This window comes from Myxine glutinosa, chromosome 12 (genome assembly GCF_964187855.1).
Source record: "Myxine glutinosa chromosome 12, kmMyxGlut1.1, whole genome shotgun sequence".
NCBI classification, from domain to species: Eukaryota; Metazoa; Chordata; class Myxini; order Myxiniformes; family Myxinidae; genus Myxine; species Myxine glutinosa.
The window spans coordinates 99,039,860-99,058,953 of record NC_136272.1 but is presented as its reverse complement, the minus strand read 5'-3'; the positions used below and the strand labels follow the sequence as shown (position 1 = coordinate 99,058,953).

At 44.8% G+C, this 19,094-nt stretch overlaps 1 protein-coding gene across 1 annotated transcript in view; it reads right to left on the bottom strand.

Annotated features, from left to right (window-relative positions):
• Nucleotides 1-19,094, bottom strand: part of BLTP1 (bridge-like lipid transfer protein family member 1) — a 282,755-nt gene that overhangs the window by 195,510 nt on the left and 68,151 nt on the right. The window contains exons 12-18 of the mRNA XM_078766129.1: nt 18,234-18,511; nt 13,806-14,065; nt 13,417-13,642; nt 9,796-10,516; nt 7,845-8,114; nt 4,271-4,332; nt 3,518-3,694 (exon numbers count right to left, since the gene is read on the bottom strand). Of these exons, the coding sequence (XP_078622255.1) occupies nt 3,518-3,694; nt 4,271-4,332; nt 7,845-8,114; nt 9,796-10,516; nt 13,417-13,642; nt 13,806-14,065; nt 18,234-18,511 (1,994 nt within the window). The remainder of the gene's footprint in view (nt 1-3,517; nt 3,695-4,270; nt 4,333-7,844; nt 8,115-9,795; nt 10,517-13,416; nt 13,643-13,805; nt 14,066-18,233; nt 18,512-19,094) is intronic.

The window sequence follows — 19,094 nt, the reverse complement described above, 5'->3', positions numbered from 1 at the left end:
GATAAAAAACACCGTACTCGCAAGCCGTTCGCTTTGGACCAAACCATTTCATGTAAATAGAGGGGGGGGATTGTCACCACTCGCAAGCCGTTCGCTTTGGACCAAACCATTTCATGTAAATAGAGGGGGGGGGATATAATTTTAGATATATATATAGTACGGGCATGCCCTAGTTTCTTTAATGGCGGCAGTTTTCTGGGAGCATCGCAAAGAAGAAAAAGTTGGTGGCTTCTGACATAATGACGTCACAACTGGAAGAAACTGCTGCTCTTATAAGAAAACAAAATAAATACTTCTCCACAATTATAACCGACAATCCAACCCAAAGCTAAAGTGTTCAATCGCGAGGCATAACTGTTCCGTCTCGAGTTTCAAAAAATTTCATTAACGGGCGACAAATAAGAGGCACTTATCTCAAACGCGGTGCAATTCGATTCGATGCTCATGCCATGTGTAAACCGAGCCAATAATGGATCCAAGCAGCACCGGATGAGGGAACATTACCGAGCTGCTGTGGTCGGCTTCATGTGTACTCCAGATTGGAAATTTGGACTCGTCGAAATGTTGGCCTTCAATTTACAAACAAACAAAAAAAATAATAACTTGGTAGGAATGTTAATGGAGCGCTGCACCCTTGCTTGACTCTCCTTATCATTTTAAAAGGATAGAGCATGGATGAACAGCCATGTGTTGGCAATCACAGCACAGGCTGTGAAGGACCCAATATGGCCTCCTCCTGCATTGAAGCACCTTGTAAGGGATCTCATGTTCATCTGCAATAAAATTGGATGTGCCTTGGATTGACTGGCAAAGAACAAAGTTGAGGTGGAAAACTCCCGGGTTTAAATTCCTGGTCCTCCGTGATGCCAACAAGTCCTGACAATTCAATAGAGGCCAAAAACTTTGTCACAAAGTCACAAACTGGTCAAACACCTGCAATATGTCTTTCAATCCTGATAAATCTCAATATATCTCAATATATCTCAATATATACACAAAGAATTAAGTTAAGCACCCCCCCGTTTTTTTACAACCTCGCACATTACAAGTTTGTTGTCGTCAAAACAGTGTAATATACCCATGATATTGCTATATTTTCTGGAGAAGTGATATTATGGTCACATAAAAACATAACAATCATGCCGTTTTCAATATTTTAATCTGAATAATTTAAGGTGAAATTTTTTGGGAATTTTAGGCATATTTTCACCTCAATTTAAGTATGGAGCTATAGGTCCATCATGGACAGTGTGGATGACGTTTATGTTTTCTAACGTACAGTCATTGTTCGGAGAAGACCTCTAGCGATCTTTGCGTCAATAACGTGTGTAGGACCCACGTGATCGGATGGAGCAAGGTGCTGTGACAACCATCCCCTGGCCTGCGTACAGTCCTGACCTGAACCCCCTCGAGCACGTTTGGGACATGTTGGGACGACAAATTGCGAAGATGGTCCCTCCAATAGCCAATCTGGATGAATTGGAACGTGCATTACATCGGGAATGGAACAACCTGCCACAGCAACGCATACGACGGCTTACAGGGTCTATGAGACGTAGGGTTGAGTCAGTGATCCGATCACGTGGGTCCTACACACGTTATTGACGCAAAGATCGCTAGAGGTCTTCTCAGAACAATGACTGTACGTTAGAAAACATAAACGTCATCCACACTGTCCGTGATGGACCTATAGCTCCATACTTAAATTGAGGTGAAAATATGCCTAAAATTCCCAAAAACTTTCACCTTAAATTATTCAGAATAAAATATTGAAAACGGCATGATTGTTATGTTTTTATGTGACCATAATATCACTTCTCCAGAAAATATAGCAATATCATGGGTATATTACACTGTTTTGACGACAACAAACTTGTAATGTGCGAGGTTGTAAAAAAACGGGGGGGTGCTTAACTTAATTCTTTGTGTATATCTCAATATATCTCTATCTCTCTATCTCTCTATCTCTCTATCTCTATCTCTCTCTCTCTCTCTAATTCCATAAACACAAACCCTCCCATCTACTTTATCAACAACCGTCTAAAGACGTTCAGTCACTCAAACTCTTGGGTCTCACTTTCAGCCATGATCTCTCTTGGGCAAACCAAATTTCAAAGTTGGCCTCCAAAGCCAGATGCCGACTGCGCATCCTCCGTCGTGCAAAGTCCTTCCTTGGCGCACCTGAACTCTGATACACCTACAAGGCTTTCATCTGCAGCTTGATGGAGTACTGCTGTCCCCTGTGGGTTGGCTCCCCTGCCTCACGTCTTGCTCAGCTTAACGCCATGGAAAACAAGGCCTTCAAGGTCAATGGAATCCCCTGGGATAAAGCCGAGGCTGTGGGCCTATCACTTTGCCATCGCCGACAGGTCGCTTGTCTTTGTATCTTCTTCTGCCGCATTTCTGGTCTTGCACCCTCTGTCCTCTCGGTGCTCTGTCCCCTCCAAGTATCTGATGAACGCATGCGGTCCAACAGCAACCCACTCCTGGTGAAACTTCCCAAATGCTGCTCACCTCCACTCATCTATTCCTCTCTTTTCCCACCTGTGTAAATGCCTTCCACAACTCTTCGATAAAGTTCTTCTCTCGGGGTCTTCAAGACAGCACGTCACCACCATCTCAGGGCATCCCCCATACAAAGGCATGATCTTTTCTACAGTGGTTAAACCATCCCCACCCCTATCAAAATTTTGCTTATGTATCTATCTGTCCAGCCCTTGCATTCTCCCTTACCCCATCATAATTACCTGCATCCCTTGTTTGCCCGTCTCCATCTACCTTCTCTTTCTCCCGACACCCTGCTATCGGCATTTCCCGTCTCCTGCTTTTCCCGTTGTTCCTTTGTTATGTTGTGTCATGATCTGTTGTTCTGTGTCCTAGCTCTTCCACGAGCCTCGACTTGGGGGTTTGTATACAAAAGTTTTTGTATACAAAGTTTTTGTATACAAAAACAAAACATATGACAAATAAATTAAATGTCCAATGCTCAACAACTAGTGGAAATTTAACTATTGGATGAGCCATTAGAAAGTTGTGGACAAAAAATATATATGAAGCAAGTACTTTACTGATGCATAATGTCGAATTGTGATTGGAGGAACGCTGTTGATCTTCAAATTAATTATCGGTGAGTTCCAGGGTTGTTGTTCGGTGAGGTCACGGATGTGTACAATTTTTAAGGGCCAATTGCAAAGGGTTCGTTATTCCTAAGAATTTCATCTGGATCGGTAAAAGGTCGTTCAAATGATCTGCGGGACATCATGGGAGATGGTCTATAAATTCCATGGTTTCTCTGTGTAAAGAGCGACCAGTTTTAATCAATATTTTAAACAATTACTTCTTTTTTTTTAATTATTAAATTAATTAACAGTTATTAAATTTTAAACTATTAAATTACAATATTAAATTTAACAGATCCAAAAAAAAAACACATTTACACATACTGAGTCACTTCGCTCTTGAAATACATTGTAAATGTAATGAATTGCAGAATTATTTTTGGTTTGCAAAACCGCACCTGTCCAAGGTCTCGGCCCACAGAGGTGTACACATAATGTTGACAACGCCGCGCACCTCCACCACGATTGCAGTCTGCCTGTGCGTACCATCAGAGTCCCTCGGCATTTCAGAGCGTTTCTCTGGCTGATCCGCACCGGTCCGAAACGTATGACCCCAAAAAGGGGAATCGAGTTTCCTAAAGCGGCACGTTGCATACATGCATTTTCGTACATATGGAGACGAAAAGAGAAGGCAGAGAGATCAACATGATGTATCCATTAAACGTACAACGAGCGCAAACATAACCAAAAAAATGGAATCACAGGAAACGAGCACTATGGATGGACGGGAGCCAGAAATTATTGGGATATGCAAATAAGTAGGATCTATCTGGTTAAGGGATGCACAAAATTGCCTTGTATAATTTCAACTGCCTTTCCTCACAATAACATTGCTGCCACTTTTACCAGGTATTCCTGCCATTCTCGCTGACAAATAACCAAGAAGCAATTACATATGTCACTGTAATATGAGTGAAGTGTGAGAAATAGAGGTGCATGCATGCACCAGCACCTGTGCCCATGCCAACCTGTTTTTACAGGATTAGCATCAGTGACAGGAAATAAAATAAGCCACTGCAATTTTCACGTCTACCATGTTGAAAAAAACAGAGCCATAATATCATTGTCCCACAAATAACACCGGTTTGGCACACGATGTTGTTGCGTTTGCCACCCACTCATTCGTAATCTAAATCGGACCGGGAGAGTACCTGGATAATGGATCAGTAACCCTCTCTCGCATGAAACAAGTCGAGAGGCCTGGCTTCACCACCTGGAAAACAAAAATAAAAGGTCTGGCATTTCCCGAAATCTGCCACTTACCAAAAGGTCAACAGGCAGGGCAATAGCCATCCCAGGACAATACGGTCCCACATTGGTGCAGTCTCGTGAGCCAAGTTGCAGACGGAATGGAAAGCACATCCATTATCGGGAGCAGTTACTCGCGTGCAGAGTATTTCTTATATATAGCTCGTTTCGAATGACACTTTTTACACCCATTGATTTGCGATACCTCACGGGTATGCTATACTAAATGCATCTAAATTAACTTAGTGCCTTTAATGGCACTCTCGAGTTCAGATCAATTCCCAGGATTAAAAGGCGTCCAGAAATCCTGTGGTGGGCTCATGTGACAGGCACAAAGTTGAGGAATTGCATAAAGGTGCGTGCAGTGTGGCTTGTATTTTGCAACCCTTGTTGCAGTCTGCGCATCGACAATCAAACTACGCCAGTGTCGGTGCAATTTCAAGGATATAAACATCTCTAATAAACCACCCAAAGCGCAGGACGCATGAATTTGATCATGCCACACACCCAACCTGTCCATCAAGTTTTGTCCGAATCCATCCATAGCTTTTTGAGATATCCTGCTCACAAAACAGACAAACAGCAGTGAATGCATAACCTCCATCAACTTTCGGTGGCACAGTTAATTAATGCAATGGACTTGGCAAAGCCAAATAAACAGATGATAGGATGTGGAGCTTCTCAGACAGGTGTCAAAGGTTTTTTGAAGAGCAGAACTCTTGATGTTGAAGCTTCAAAAGACAAAGTGCGGTGAAGGTGAAGCGGGTGGACAATAATGTTGAGATGCACAACAACACAAGGCGAGGAGCTAAAGTAGGACAGTTTCTCTGCTGGTGTAGTAAAGCTCAGAGTTATTGATGCGAGAGGCCATACGGTGATGGGAGTAAGGAGAGTTTGAGGGATAAACACGACAGCTCCAGAGGAAAAAAGCAAGGGGAGTGAAATATTGAAATTGTGAGAAAGCCGAGACTTGGGGAGGTGACTCAGCCTCCTGCTGTGAGATGCCAATGATATAGAGGGTCTTAGACACCACAGCCTTAATGGGACAGCATGGTAAGCAGCAGCACAAGCACATGAGGGGACATATATTCAATGGTGTTTCGGGAGAAGACCTTGTACACTGTTATGAGATGAAAATGGCGCAGGAAGGATTGACCGGAAAATTGAAAATGGCGCAGGAAGGATTTACTGCAGATGACTGAGTTGGCAGAAGGATTTGGAGGCCAGCTTATAGTCAAGGATGGCGAGCATTACGTCATGGCAGTGGGTAAGAATCTCCGACAAAGGACAGGTTTTGGCACAACACGCATCTCCTTCAAGTAGAGTCTCATGTCATACCCAACAAAAGTTGTACCTTTGTTTAATTTTAACACCAACGAAAGATCCTTCAGGCGATACCAAACACATTAGGGTGCATGGACAGCACCAGACATTTCCTTCCACAAGCTTATGAGCCAGACGGTGGTAAAGAATCACATGGTGGCATGCTGTGCTGAAAAGCATCGCGGTTGTGTTGCTCTGCGTGACACCATTCGTGCCAACAGCAGTGTCGAAAACCTATTCAAAAAGTGACAAACTGCTCTCTTAATCGAGGTGCCTTCGCTTGGTTTTGGTGAGATAAACCTTTTGCAATTGCAATGAAGTTTTGCACATCCATTAACGTTTCCTTATCGCAACCCTTTGTTACGTCATCCTGCAATTTGATCTATCCCTCAATTCCTCCCCACCTCCCCCAAGCTGGTTCCTTCTGTCAATTCAAGGTGACCACAAAAAATCCACCAACGCAATCAAAATATTGAGTTCAGAAAAAAACCAAATGAACATATGACTATAAATATAAAATTCCTAGCCTGGTGTTAGCTTAGCGGTTAGGGTGCCGGCTTGGGATCCTAGGATCCTGGGTTCGAATCCCAGTCGATCGCTGAATTACAGCCAGGAGGGTTGACTCAGCCTGTCATCCTTCCGAGGTCGGCAAATTGAGTACCAGTTAACTGGTAATTCACTGTGTCGCAAGAGGCGACTAACTGGGTTGGCGGCAGGAAGGGCATCCGGCCATAGAACATTGCTTCAAAAAGGGGACCAAGGTGCCCGAAAAAGGCCAACCCCCGCTCTACGGGGAAAAATGGCCTCAAAAGGCGGTTGAAATGTAAAATTCCTCAATGGAAATCTATAAACACAGAAAATTGGAAAGGTGAAAGATACCAAACAAGTAAGAAAGTGAATACAGGTCAATCATCAACATCATCAATGTACCATACTCCCAAAGCATTACTGCTGCGGAAGCACTCTCATTGGCAGAGTTGGGCCGGGTGGCAGGTTATGCTACGTGGTTTGCCGTTGTCTTCGCAGAAATCAGTCAGGCTGGGTACTGTCGATAACTCGCCTACTCTTCGCAAAATACATCATGGGATTTTTAACATACACTGACAACTAGTGCTGGCAGACGGGTCATCCGACAACGTCCATACAAGGGATGGCATACTCATTGATGAATCATCCTGCACGTAAAACACGTTTTATAGCTGGGCCGGAATTAACTCCTTAGCTAAACAGCTCAAAAGCAAGTGAGTGTGCATATTTAAAAATCCCCGAGATGTGATACCTTGTGATCATCTCTCATAATGTTGTACTTTCATCATTTTCACAATATCACAATGCTTCCCACTTCCTATAATGCTGACAAATAAAAATTCACATATCAAAATATTTGATTTCTAAAGCAGAGAGATTTGACTAATTTGAGAATGGTCGATTTTAAAATGAGATTTTCAAAATAAACATGTTTACGGAAAGAATTCAGGAAGCAGCCAAAAACTAGAATGGCACTCTTCGACGTCGTGACGTCACCCAATATGCCTCTGCCCACATTATTACATCATTATACATACTTGTACAAAGTTTGATTTAAATCCCTTCAGCTGTTCTCAAGTATCATATTTTTACCTGACATAACCTCTGACCTTTGACCTTTGACGCCAAAATCTAATCAGTTCAACTTTGCATCATAATATATACTTATACCAAGTTTGGTCAAAATCCCATCAATGGTTCACAAGTTAGCGCAGTAACAAATTTTTTACCTGCCGGGATCTCTGACCTTTAACCTCTTAACCCCATAATCGAATCCGCTTATCTTTACATCATTATACATACTTGTATCAAGTTTGACTTAGTTCCCTTCAGCCGTTCTTAAGTCATCACAGAAACAAAAACCTATCACACAGTCTGACCTTTGACCTCTTCGCCCCATAATCTAATCAGTTAATCTTTGCATCATCATACACACTTGTACCAAATTTGACTGAGATCCCTTCAGTCGTTCTTAAGTTATCACAGTACCGAAAACTTATCACAGACGGATGGACGGACAGCTGGATGAACAACCTGAAAACATAATGCTTCCGGCGACTTCCTCGGCAGAGGCATAAAAAAAAAACTTTCATGAACAGTTGCCCAATGCCCTACCCCATTATTTACTTTGAAAACCGGAAGCAAAGGCACTTCAGCAAGGAGAGTATTCGATTCCGAAGGCAGATCCGAAGACTCCGTTGAGCTCTTGGTCCAGTTATCCACCTGCAGATGGCTCAGATGTTCGGCATAGCACAGCATCAGAACAGGTTGTTGAGATGTGGACAAGCCACGAGGGGTCTGTGCGCTCCTCGTAGCCTCGGCCTCAGGTGGGGTTCCACTGGCTTCTTGTGGAGCCGGTATAGGTGGGTTGGTCGACTCCGAGGCTCCAGTAAAAGTCTGGAGCAAAGTAACACAATCCGATCAAACTACCAACAAGCCATTTCACTTCATTCACTCAAAAGTTTCAAGTGAAATCCACATGTTGTGGCTAAATGTAGTGATGACATCATATGGGATTACCAGATAGGAATCAAAATCTGTTCATCATACAAAAATTACTGAAACTCCAATTTATTAAAGCAAATGCTTATACTTTGTCATCATTTCAGAAATTTTAACGAAATTTACACAATTGCATTTGCACATCATCTCAGTTCATTCAGCAGTTCACTGGTTAATAATCAGTCTTCAAAACGTCTACCTTCTACCTTTTAAAAGGAGTATAACCATCGAGTGATGTTACGCTCAACAAATTCATACCTTATCTATGGTGCAAAATGATGCAACAAACAGGCCAAATTTGTGAACTCAGTCAATTACACGTCTGATTGAAAAATACCTAAACAGGTAGATCGGAAGACAGGTATGAAACTTCATTTGGTGAAAGCAATGAAGGAAGAAATTAATGAGAAATTTGACACCTTGCCCGACAACCGAGCTGTAGCAGCATACTTGGAACTAGGTGGGAACTAATAACAACATTACTAACATTACCTGGAAGGAACCAATAATCTGGAAGAAAGTCCCACCCCCGAGGGCATGAACCAGAGGGGGAGGGGTGAGGGGTCAAATCCTAAGAAAAAACTCGTTACATCTTCCATGCGCCCCCCAATGGATTGTATATACCTGATAACCCTGCCTCAGGGTGCGGGGCCAAATGATGCTGATCTTGCACCTTCGTGCCATGTGGTGCACAACCGTCTCTTTAGGAAGAGATAGGGTGACGGACTGACAGACAGAGCCAATTTAAATATCCCCATGCCCCGCCCCCTCATTTTAGTTTCAAAAAGAGTGGGGGTAATAAATTATAATCCATACAAAGCAAACAAGAGCTCAACTAACTAGGAAGTCCAAAGAGAAGTGGATGGACGGGACACAGAAGAGTGTCTAATCACCAAACTAGACACTCAGGAACAGTGCAGTTGGAAACTGCCAATTCAACTGAGGTACAATACGTGGCCTGAAGTGAAAGGCTACCTATATATGATGTTATCTGCACCTGACATTGGGTGTCTGCACATCCCACTGGAAAAGCCTTTCTTTTAAGGATTTAAAATCCATTCCACAGAAGCAAAGAGCGACTTGCAGAAATCCAATTAATCCACAGGAGCAAAACATTGTACCGACCACCCCAGAGGATTGCTATGTCAACATTTTAAAGGAACCAGCCATTCTTTTTACCCCCTTGATTTATTTGTGCAACCCTTGCATGCCAAATCTCTACAACACCCCCCCCCTCCCCTCCCCCCAATTGTGAATTTAACCGTCCATTTCTCTTTGCACTGTTCTATCTTTTATAAGAACATTTCTCAAGAATATCGTTAATCTGTCAATTCTGGAAGGTTATCCAATCCTAACTGCACCAATGACAATTTGTCCTTACTCAATGTTCATTGATCATCTGTTATAATTGTGCCAATGGCCAAATTTGTCCTGCATGAGGATAGAGAATATCAATCCTTGGGGTGTAGGCCCCAATGTCACACCATGGTTCAAATACACCCGATTAACAACGTATTCATGTTATTCGGACACCGACACTCCCTTCCAATCCTAATCCCATGAACACATCTCTTACTTGAAACTGTGGAGGAATAGGAGGCAGGGGTCGTTGCTCCCTGTGGGTCCTTGAGGGTTGCATCGACAAGGACGATGACCTCGTGTCAAACGCCTCACAGCTCTGGTACACGGTGCTGATGCTTGCCGCCTGCATGTTGGCATTTGCCGCACCGAGGCTGCCAAGTACAGGTGGTGGGGCTTGTCGAGCTATCGTTCGGCGTGGCTTTCTTGGGCCAGTAAAGAAATGGAGTGGATCCGACAAGCCACCCGTCTCTATATCCTCAGTGGCTGAGAAATAAGCCTCGCTCTCAGTAGCCGATATGTTTGATTCAAGCGAGTGATAATGACGAAACGAGCTACTGGAGTCACCTGAGACGGGAAAAGAACTGATGCTGCGACAAGATGGTGGGGAGTCTGGTGCCTGGGCCGTCCATCCTGCTCCAGTTTGCACAGAATACTCGTTAGATCCATAACTACCCACATCAGCAGAAAGAGAAGAATTTCCAAGCAGCTGCGGTATTGGGGGTGGTGGAAGAGATGGTGGCGGTGGAAGTGGAGGTACTGATGGTGGTGAAGGTAGCTCGACCGAAGGTCCGGTGAGGCTTCGTGAGCTGCCGGAACAAGAACCGACCGATGACTGTCGCACGAGTACTGCATGCCGGGGAGAGCTGGTTGAGCTTCCAGATTCGTGCTGCCCAATGGAGCATGGCAAACTCATTCGTGGTCGTGTGTCGTAGCCACTGCGTACACACCAACACATGCAATAAACATCAAGCGTGTCCATACCGCAACACGGTCATATGTAAAGGTAAACCAACCTAATTACTCAATCGGATCATTAGGTTATTTTTGTCTCCAGGCCCTTACATGAAGCTTCAGGTAAATTCCCGAAAATATATGGCAGCAGCCACGTCTTGCCATTCCCCCAAAAAAATTACAAAAAGCATGTCATGACTCACAGGCCTTAAATGTCTCATCTGATGGATACATAACCGTTGGCTAATCTACGGTTGATCAGAGGCTGGATAAGGGTAGGAGAGCTATTCACCGGATAAGGGCTGAATAAGGCGTGGTTACAATTTTGATTGGCATATGGTATCCCACAATGCATTGCAATGTCTCGCCAGCTTGCAAAACAGTCATGGCGGGTGAAGTCAGTCATACTCAAAAGAGGAAGGAAACTTTTACTCCAACCGAACGAGATATGCCCTGTCGAGTGGCAGAAGATCATATAAAGCTCCTTCGGAGTAAATTTTACACCTTAACGAATGATGTGAAGAGGAAGGCGTGGTTGACGGTCACACCTGCCATCAACAGTGTCAGAGCCAACTATCACTCAGTGCTTGTGGAATTTCATTCCAACCTTAACCTGACAGGTGTTGAAGATGGATCATCTGCCACTTTCAATTGGACAAACCTACATACACCTCACTAACCATGGATAAGGCGTTATCCGGGCCAAAGGAGACTGGATAAAGTGATCCGGAAAACTCACCAATTTATCCAGCGGATACTGTTCTGCAGGCTTTGAGCAACATAACCTATTCAGTGGATAAATTGTATCCGCCAAAGAGGTGACTTATCTACAGTATAGTACTTATCCGGGTTTTTAGCAACTGGGCGCTGGTCTCCTTATGGATCAAATTAAAAGTTGAGTGAAAATCCGTACTTAAATGTAAAGATGCCACCAACTACAAATACCTGCCCAGCATACAAGACTCGGATGCAATGTTTTATCTACCATGTGGTCTTCATCCCGGACAGTGCAGGCATTGTGTGCCAGGTATTAAGTATCCTCTCAAGGGGTCCGACAGGATGGTGAAGCGGAAGCACACTTACCCATGAGTCGTCAAGCTTCGGTTTAGTTTGCAGTCCAACTGTAAATACTCGGATTAGCGTTTCGCATGCAGTGAATGTGCAATTTCTCGGATGGACGTTAAGTTGGATGTCCCATCTGCTATCATTAGATGGTGTACATTTAAGATTCTAGGATGTATTTTGATGAAGAACAGGCGAGTTATCACCAGCACCCTGAACAAGTTACAAGTTTTTACCATTTACTGAAGGCAGCAAGTGGTTTGGTCTTCTCAGATATTCCTCCACACCACGTTACATTGCATGTTAACGCAGTTTGTGGTTAAACATATCTCTATGGTGCAATTTCCACATTTTGCTCGTTTACAGAACAAATATGAACATTTAAAAAAAACTACAACAATGTGACTGTGTCGCCAATATGCCTCCACATAGTCCCACAACGGGTAGATGCCCTCGTTCACTGTCCTAAAAATAAACAATCCCTTCAGCTGTTTTCAAGTATCACATTTTCACCAGCCATGACAGGTTTCACATCGATCGGTGAAGTGGTTTCAGAGGGGATTTTTTTAAATATTGGCTTTCAAGCTAATATGGCTGCCATACCACATGACATATGACATATGACCTTAAAATAATATGCACTTTGCATATGTATGGGTAGGGGGATCGGCGTTTGTGAAGTTTCGTGTTGATCGGATAAGGTTCGTTTTTCTATCCAAGATGGCTGCCAAACCACGACCCACGACATCATCATTTTCAAACTATATTAAACAGTGGTGTTAGATGATATTTGTGTAAAATTCCGCATCGATAGGTTGAGCGGTTTCAGAGATATAATTATTTAATATTTTCCTTCAATCCAATGCAGCTGCCACACCATGTGACCAATGATGTTTTCATGATCATCTTTTAATCGCCATGCCTAATCAATGACACACGTAAAGTTTCAAGTCAATTGATTTGGTGGTTTGGGAGAAGATGCTTTTTAAAAAGGTTTTAGGTTAAATCCAATATCGTTGCGAAACCATGTGACCTATGATGTCATAAATTTAATATTTCAATACAAATGGCATGTCATACATCATGTGCATGTAATTTCAGATTTTTAGGATAGGTAATTCGATTAAAACATTTTTGGCTGGTATAACCACTTCACCTATGATGTAATCATTATTATGTTTTTATTCCCCATTTGTTGTACTTGACAATGTGCCAAGTTACAATTTCTTCCATTCAGCGGTTTCCGATAAATATTTTTTAAATTATTTGTGTTTAATCCAAGATGGCTGCCATACCACGTGACCTATGACTTCACAATTATCATAAAAAAACATTCTGCATGGGTGTCACTCCTACCCCAAACGTTTCGTCTCAATCGGACATATGGTTTCTGAGAAAAACGAGGTTTAGACCGTACGGACAGATGGGTGTACGGACGGACGAACAGACGGACGGACAACCCGAAAAACCTAATGCCTCGGGCCACCTTCGGGGGCGGAGGCATAAAAAAAATGAAAAGAGAATTTCACACGAATGCGTCAATGGATTTGCCTATGCCAAAGGTCACATCACCTTCGACCCCCAAAATCTAATCAGTTTGTGTGTGCATCATCGTACATACATATTACCAAGTCTGATCAAAATCCCTCCAGCGGTTCACAACACGGTAACAAACGCACATGCTACGCACGCACGGAAAACCCAAACACATATTGCCTCCCACTCCCTCGGCTGTGGAGGCACATAAACAATGGAACGACTCAAGACAAAGAGAAAATAAAAATGGAAATCAAAGACAATAAAAAAAATACATATGTCACACCTTCCACCTGGTTCAGGTTGTGAGCGAACATGGACTGGGGAGAGAACCGGACTTCCTGGATCTAAGGGACTTGACGAAGAGCCTGCAATCTCGTCAGCAAGAAGCGGCATTGCCGAGGAACCAGACGATGACCCTGCAACTTCAGAATCCGGCGACAGACCGCGGATTGTCGAGGACAAGCCAAGGGAATCGGCAGTTACAGGTGTTGCCCCTCTCAGCCAGTGATCTGCTCGTACAGACAACATCTCAACAACATCTCAACAACAAGTCAATCAATCATACAGACAACATCTCAACTATAAAAATGGCCAACAAGATTGACCAGACGGATGACAAAGCAGCAAGGGTAAATGTGCCAACAAGCAAAGAATAAAGATTTTCGGAAGCACCTCTCATTAGATATTCCCCCGGCTGTAACAATGATTGTCCAAAAGAGATGCACGAGTCCCCATTGCAACTGGATGCAGTCGACGCACCGGAGTAGGGACCTTCGTCGCCATCTTCACGAGTCCTGCTCATGTGCCGCCATTTGGGTGCGGTACCAGCAAAAAAATGGCACCCGCCCAAACAACCGCAGCATCCGCTTACTGGCGACGAGCCGCTGCTACCCACATTTTCATCGTCGGCCGTAGACCACAAAAACCACAGCCTGCGACGATTAAACAGAAAATTTGATTCCATCAAGTCATTGAGCACTGACAATTCATCAATTCAAATGATGCTCGTATCTCAATCGCAATTAAACTGCAAAGGCATCAAGTCATGCAATTGTTTTTGATACCAGTAAAGATGAGAACAAATTGATCGTCATTGATCGTGTTGCCACTTTGAGACCTTTATCCAAATAATACCACCGACGATGAAATTAATACGAGGGAAGATGAGAAGCTGGAGACCATTTGGCCAATCATACTCGTGCCGTATCCACACCTGAGCACTCACCATATTGCAGAGCAGGCAATGCCAGTTATACAGCGAACTCTTGCAAGCAGGAGATTTGGTAAAAGTACCAGCACTAATTCTTAGGAGATACCGTGGGTCCTTGCATCATCAAAACTGTTCGGGTTAGGGGGCTGGCAAGATGGCTTAGGGCCTAGAGGTACGCACACTCCCCAAGCCATCTAGCCTGGGTTCGAATCCCGACCCAGCTAAAAACGGTCAACCTGGCATTTCACAAGCAAGGCGATTCATCAATGTGTCCATTGAACGCACGTTAAACTGGATGTCCAGTCTGCTGGCATTAGTTGGTGGACGTTAAATATCACACTGTGTCCTTCGCGAAGAGTAGGCAAGCTATCGGTGGCACCCTGAACAAATTCGAAATTGCTGCCCTAACTCCTGGAGGGAAGGCAATGGCAAACTACCTCGTACAGCCTTTGCTCAGGAATCTGCTTCGGTGGCACCGACACTCTGCGAAGAGTATGGTATGGAAGTATGGAAGAGTATGGAAGAGTATGGAAGTATGGTATGGAAGAGTATGGAGAGAGAGAGATAAGGTTAGGATGGGAAGTGGCAAGTGGGGGAGGATGGCAATAGGTAAGTTGGGGAGGTGAAACAATTGGGGAAGGAGGGAGGTGGTGGACGGTAGACGGTGAGAGAATTTAGGAGGGGAGGCAAAATAATTTGGGAGAGGAGGCGAAATAATTTGGGGATGGGGGGGGAGGAGGTGAAATAATTTGAGAGGGGAGGTGAAATAATTTGGGGATGGGGGGAGAGGAGGTGAAATAATTTGGGGGTGGGGGGAGGGGAGGTGAAATAATTTGAGAGGGGAGGTGAAATAATTTGGGGATGGGGGGAGAGGAGGCGAAATAATTTGGGGGTGGGGGGAGGGGAGGTGAAATAATTTGAGAGGGGAGGTGAAATAATTTGGGGGTGGGGGGAGGGGAGGCGAAATAATTTGAGAGGGGAGGTGAAATAATTTGGGGATGGGGGGAGAGGAGGCGAAATAATTTGGGGAGTGGGGGGAGGGGAGGTGAAATAATTTGAGAGGGGAGGCGAAATAATTTGGGGATGGGGAGAGGGGAGGCGAAATAATTTGGGGATGGGGGGAGAGGAGGCGAAATAATTTGAGAGGGGAGGTGAAATAATTTGGGGGTGGGGGGAGGGGAGGCGAAATAACTTGAGAGGGGAGGTGAAATAATTTGGGGGTGGGGGGAGGGGAGGCGAAATAATTTGAGGGGAGGTGAAATAATTTTGGGGTGGGGGGAGGGGAGGCGAAATAATTTGGGGATGGGGGGGAGAGGAGGCGAAATAATTTGAGAGGGGAGGCGAAATAATTTGGGGATGGGGGGAGAGGAGGCTAAATAATTTGAGAGGGGAGGTGAAATAATTTGGGGATGGGAGGAGAGGAGGCGAAATAATTTGGGGGTGGGGGGAGGGGAGTTGAAATAATTTGAGAGGAGAGGCGAAATAATTTGGGGATGGGGGGAGAGGAGGCGAAATAATTTGAGAGGGGAGGTGAAATAATTTGGGGATGGGGGGAGAGGAGGCGAAATAATTTGGGGGTGGGGGGAGGGGAGTTGAAATAATTTGAGAGGAGAGGCGAAATAATTTGGGGATGGGGGGAGAGGAGGCGAAATAATTTGGGGGTGGGGGGAGGGGAGTTGAAATAATTTGAGAGGAGAGGCGAAATAATTTGGGGATGGGGGGAGAGGAGGCGAAATAATTTGGGGGTGGGGGGAGGGGAGTTGAAATAATTTGAGAGGAGAGGCGAAATAATTTGGGGATGGGGGGAGAGGAGGCGAAATAATTTGGGGGTGGGGGGAGGGGAGTTGAAATAATTTGAGAGGAGAGGCGAAATAATTTGGGGATGGGGGGAGAGGAGGCGAAATAATTTGAGAGGGGAGGTGAAATAATTTGGGGATGGGGGAGAGGAGGCGAAATAATTTGAGAGGGGAGGTGAAATAATTTGGGGATGGGGGGAGAGGAGGCGAAATAATTTGAGAGGGGAGGTGAAATAATTTGGGGATGGGGGGAGAGGAGGCGAAATAATTTGAGAGGGGAGGTGAAATAATTTGGGGATGGGGGGAGAGGAGGCGAAATAATTTGAGAGGGGAGGTGAAATAATTTGGGGATGGGGGGAGAGGAGGCGAAATAATTTGAGAGGGGAGGTGAAATAATTTGGGGATGGGGGGAGAGGAGGCGAAATAATTTGAGAGGGGAGGTGAAATAATTTGGGGATGGGGGGAGAGGAGGCGAAATAATTTGGGGGTGGGGGGAGGGGAGGTGAAATAATTTGAGAGGGGAGGTGAAATAATTTGGGGGTGGGGAGAGGGGAGGCGAAATAATTTGAGAGGGGAGGTGAAATAATTTGGGGATGGGGGGAGAGGAGGCGAAATAATTTGGGAGTGGGGGGAGGGGAGGTGAAATAATTTGAGAGGGGAGGCGAAATAATTTGGGGATGGGGAGAGGGGAGGCGAAATAATTTGGGGATGGGGGGAGAGGAGGCGAAATAATTTGAGAGGGGAGGTGAAATAATTTGGGGGTGGGGGGAGGGGAGGCGAAATAACTTGAGAGGGGAGGTGAAATAATTTGGGGGTGGGGGGAGGGGAGGTGAAATAATTTGAGGGGAGGTGAAATAATTTTGGGGTGGGGGGAGGGGAGGCGAAATAATTTGGGGATGGGGGGAGAGGAGGCGAAATAATTTGAGAGGGGAGGCGAAATAATTTGGGGATGGGGGGAGAGGAGGCTAAATAATTTGAGGGGAGGTGAAATAATTTGGGGATAGGAGGAGAGGAGGCGAAATAATTTGGGGGTGGGGGGAGGGGAGTTGAAATAATTTGAGAGGAGAGGCGAAATAATTTGGGGATGGGGGGAGAGGAGGCGAAATAATTTGAGAGGGGAGGTGAAATAATTTGGGGATGGGGGGAGAGGAGGCGAAATAATTTGGGGGTGGGGGGAGGGGAGTTGAAATAATTTGAGAGGAGAGGCGAAATAATTTGGGGATGGGGGGAGAGGAGGCGAAATAATTTGGGGGTGGGGGGAGGGGAGTTGAAATAATTTGAGAGGAGAGGCGAAATAATTTGGGGATGGGGGGAGAGGAGGCGAAATAATTTGGGGGTGGGGGGAGGGGAGTTTAAATAATTTGAGAGGAGAGGCGAAATAATTTGGGGGTGGGGGGAGGGGAGTTGAAATAATTTGAGAGGAGAGGCGAAATAATTTGGGGATGGGGGGAGAGGAGGCGAAATAATTTGGGGGTGGGGGGAGGGGAGTTGAAATAATTTGAGAGGAGAGGCGAAATAATTTGGGGATGGGGGGAGAGGAGGCGAAATAATTTGAGAGGGGAGGTGAAATAATTTGGGGATGGGGGAGAGGAGGCGAAATAATTTGAGAGGGGAGGTGAAATAATTTGGGGATGGGGGGAGAGGAGGCGAAATAATTTGAGAGGGGAGGTGAAATAATTTGGGGATGGGGGGAGAGGAGGCGAAATAATTTGAGAGGGGAGGTGAAATAATTTGGGGATGGGGGGAGAGGAGGCGAAATAATTTGAGAGGGGAGGTGAAATAATTTGGGGATGGGGGGAGGGGAGGCGAAATAATTTGAGAGGGGAGGTGAAATAATTTGGGGGTGGGGGGAGGGGAGGCGAAATAATTTGGGGGCTGGAGGCAAAATAATTTATGTGGGTGAAGGTGAAAGGATATGGTGGCAAGGAGCTGGAAAAGGTGTGAAGTGGAAAGAGAAGAGGGTGTTGCCTCTGGTTGATCAAAGCAGAAAGTTACTTCTACAGGTTGACATTGCACAAACTCAATTCAAATCAACGCAACAAACCAAACAAGAGATTAACACTTGCACACCCTCACGTGATCCATCCAACAAACCTCTTTGTGCGTCGGTCATGCAGCTGCAAAAAACTTCGCTTCACCTTATGCAGGCTCTGCTGCTCCACCGCAAATGCCATGTCTGCCACCACTGCATCGACATCCACAGCGCCAGCTTCTAACCAGGAGCCTTGTGTGGGAGAATCGCACGGCCCTTCCAAGCTACTCAGCTCCTGCTCACAATACTGCCACAAATGTAGGTCACGAGCAAGGAGAGAGACTCCCTCACGCACGCTGCAATCATGCAAGTTGCACGTGGTGATGCAGACCGAGCTCACCTGGTTTCAAAACACGCGCACATTGACACAGAGTGAAGTGAAGTACATCCATTTATAGGCGTTCTGACTTCGGCATTTTAGTTTGTCTGCACAGATGCAGCTCGATGCACAGACAGGCAATTGAACCTGAACTACGTTTTTCTCTCAATGACAAAAGGATTTTATAGAATTGATCTAAGTAAGACATCTATGGAGTAACAAATCTTTCATACCAAAAATTTTACATAAATAAATAAATTAATATTTAAAATAAAACAATATTTTACAATCTGAAGTTCTTTGACATGCAGTAAGCAGGCAGCGTCTTCCCAATCCGTCGAAATCAAAAAAAATTGAAATGTCTTCCCAATCCGTCGAAATCAAAAAAAATTGAAATGGAATGGTTAGAAAATAGCAAGTGCAGATATGAGTAGACTCATCCTTGCCCCCGCCCATTGACCATCAGAGTGTCTCTCTGCACAGTGTTGTTGGTGCATTTCTCCAATTTGCACTGTGTTCTAGCTTTTTCACGAGCCTCGACTTGGAATTAAAGAAAAGAAGAATGAACATGCTTCCAAGACCAAATCCATTGTTGTTGAGTGCA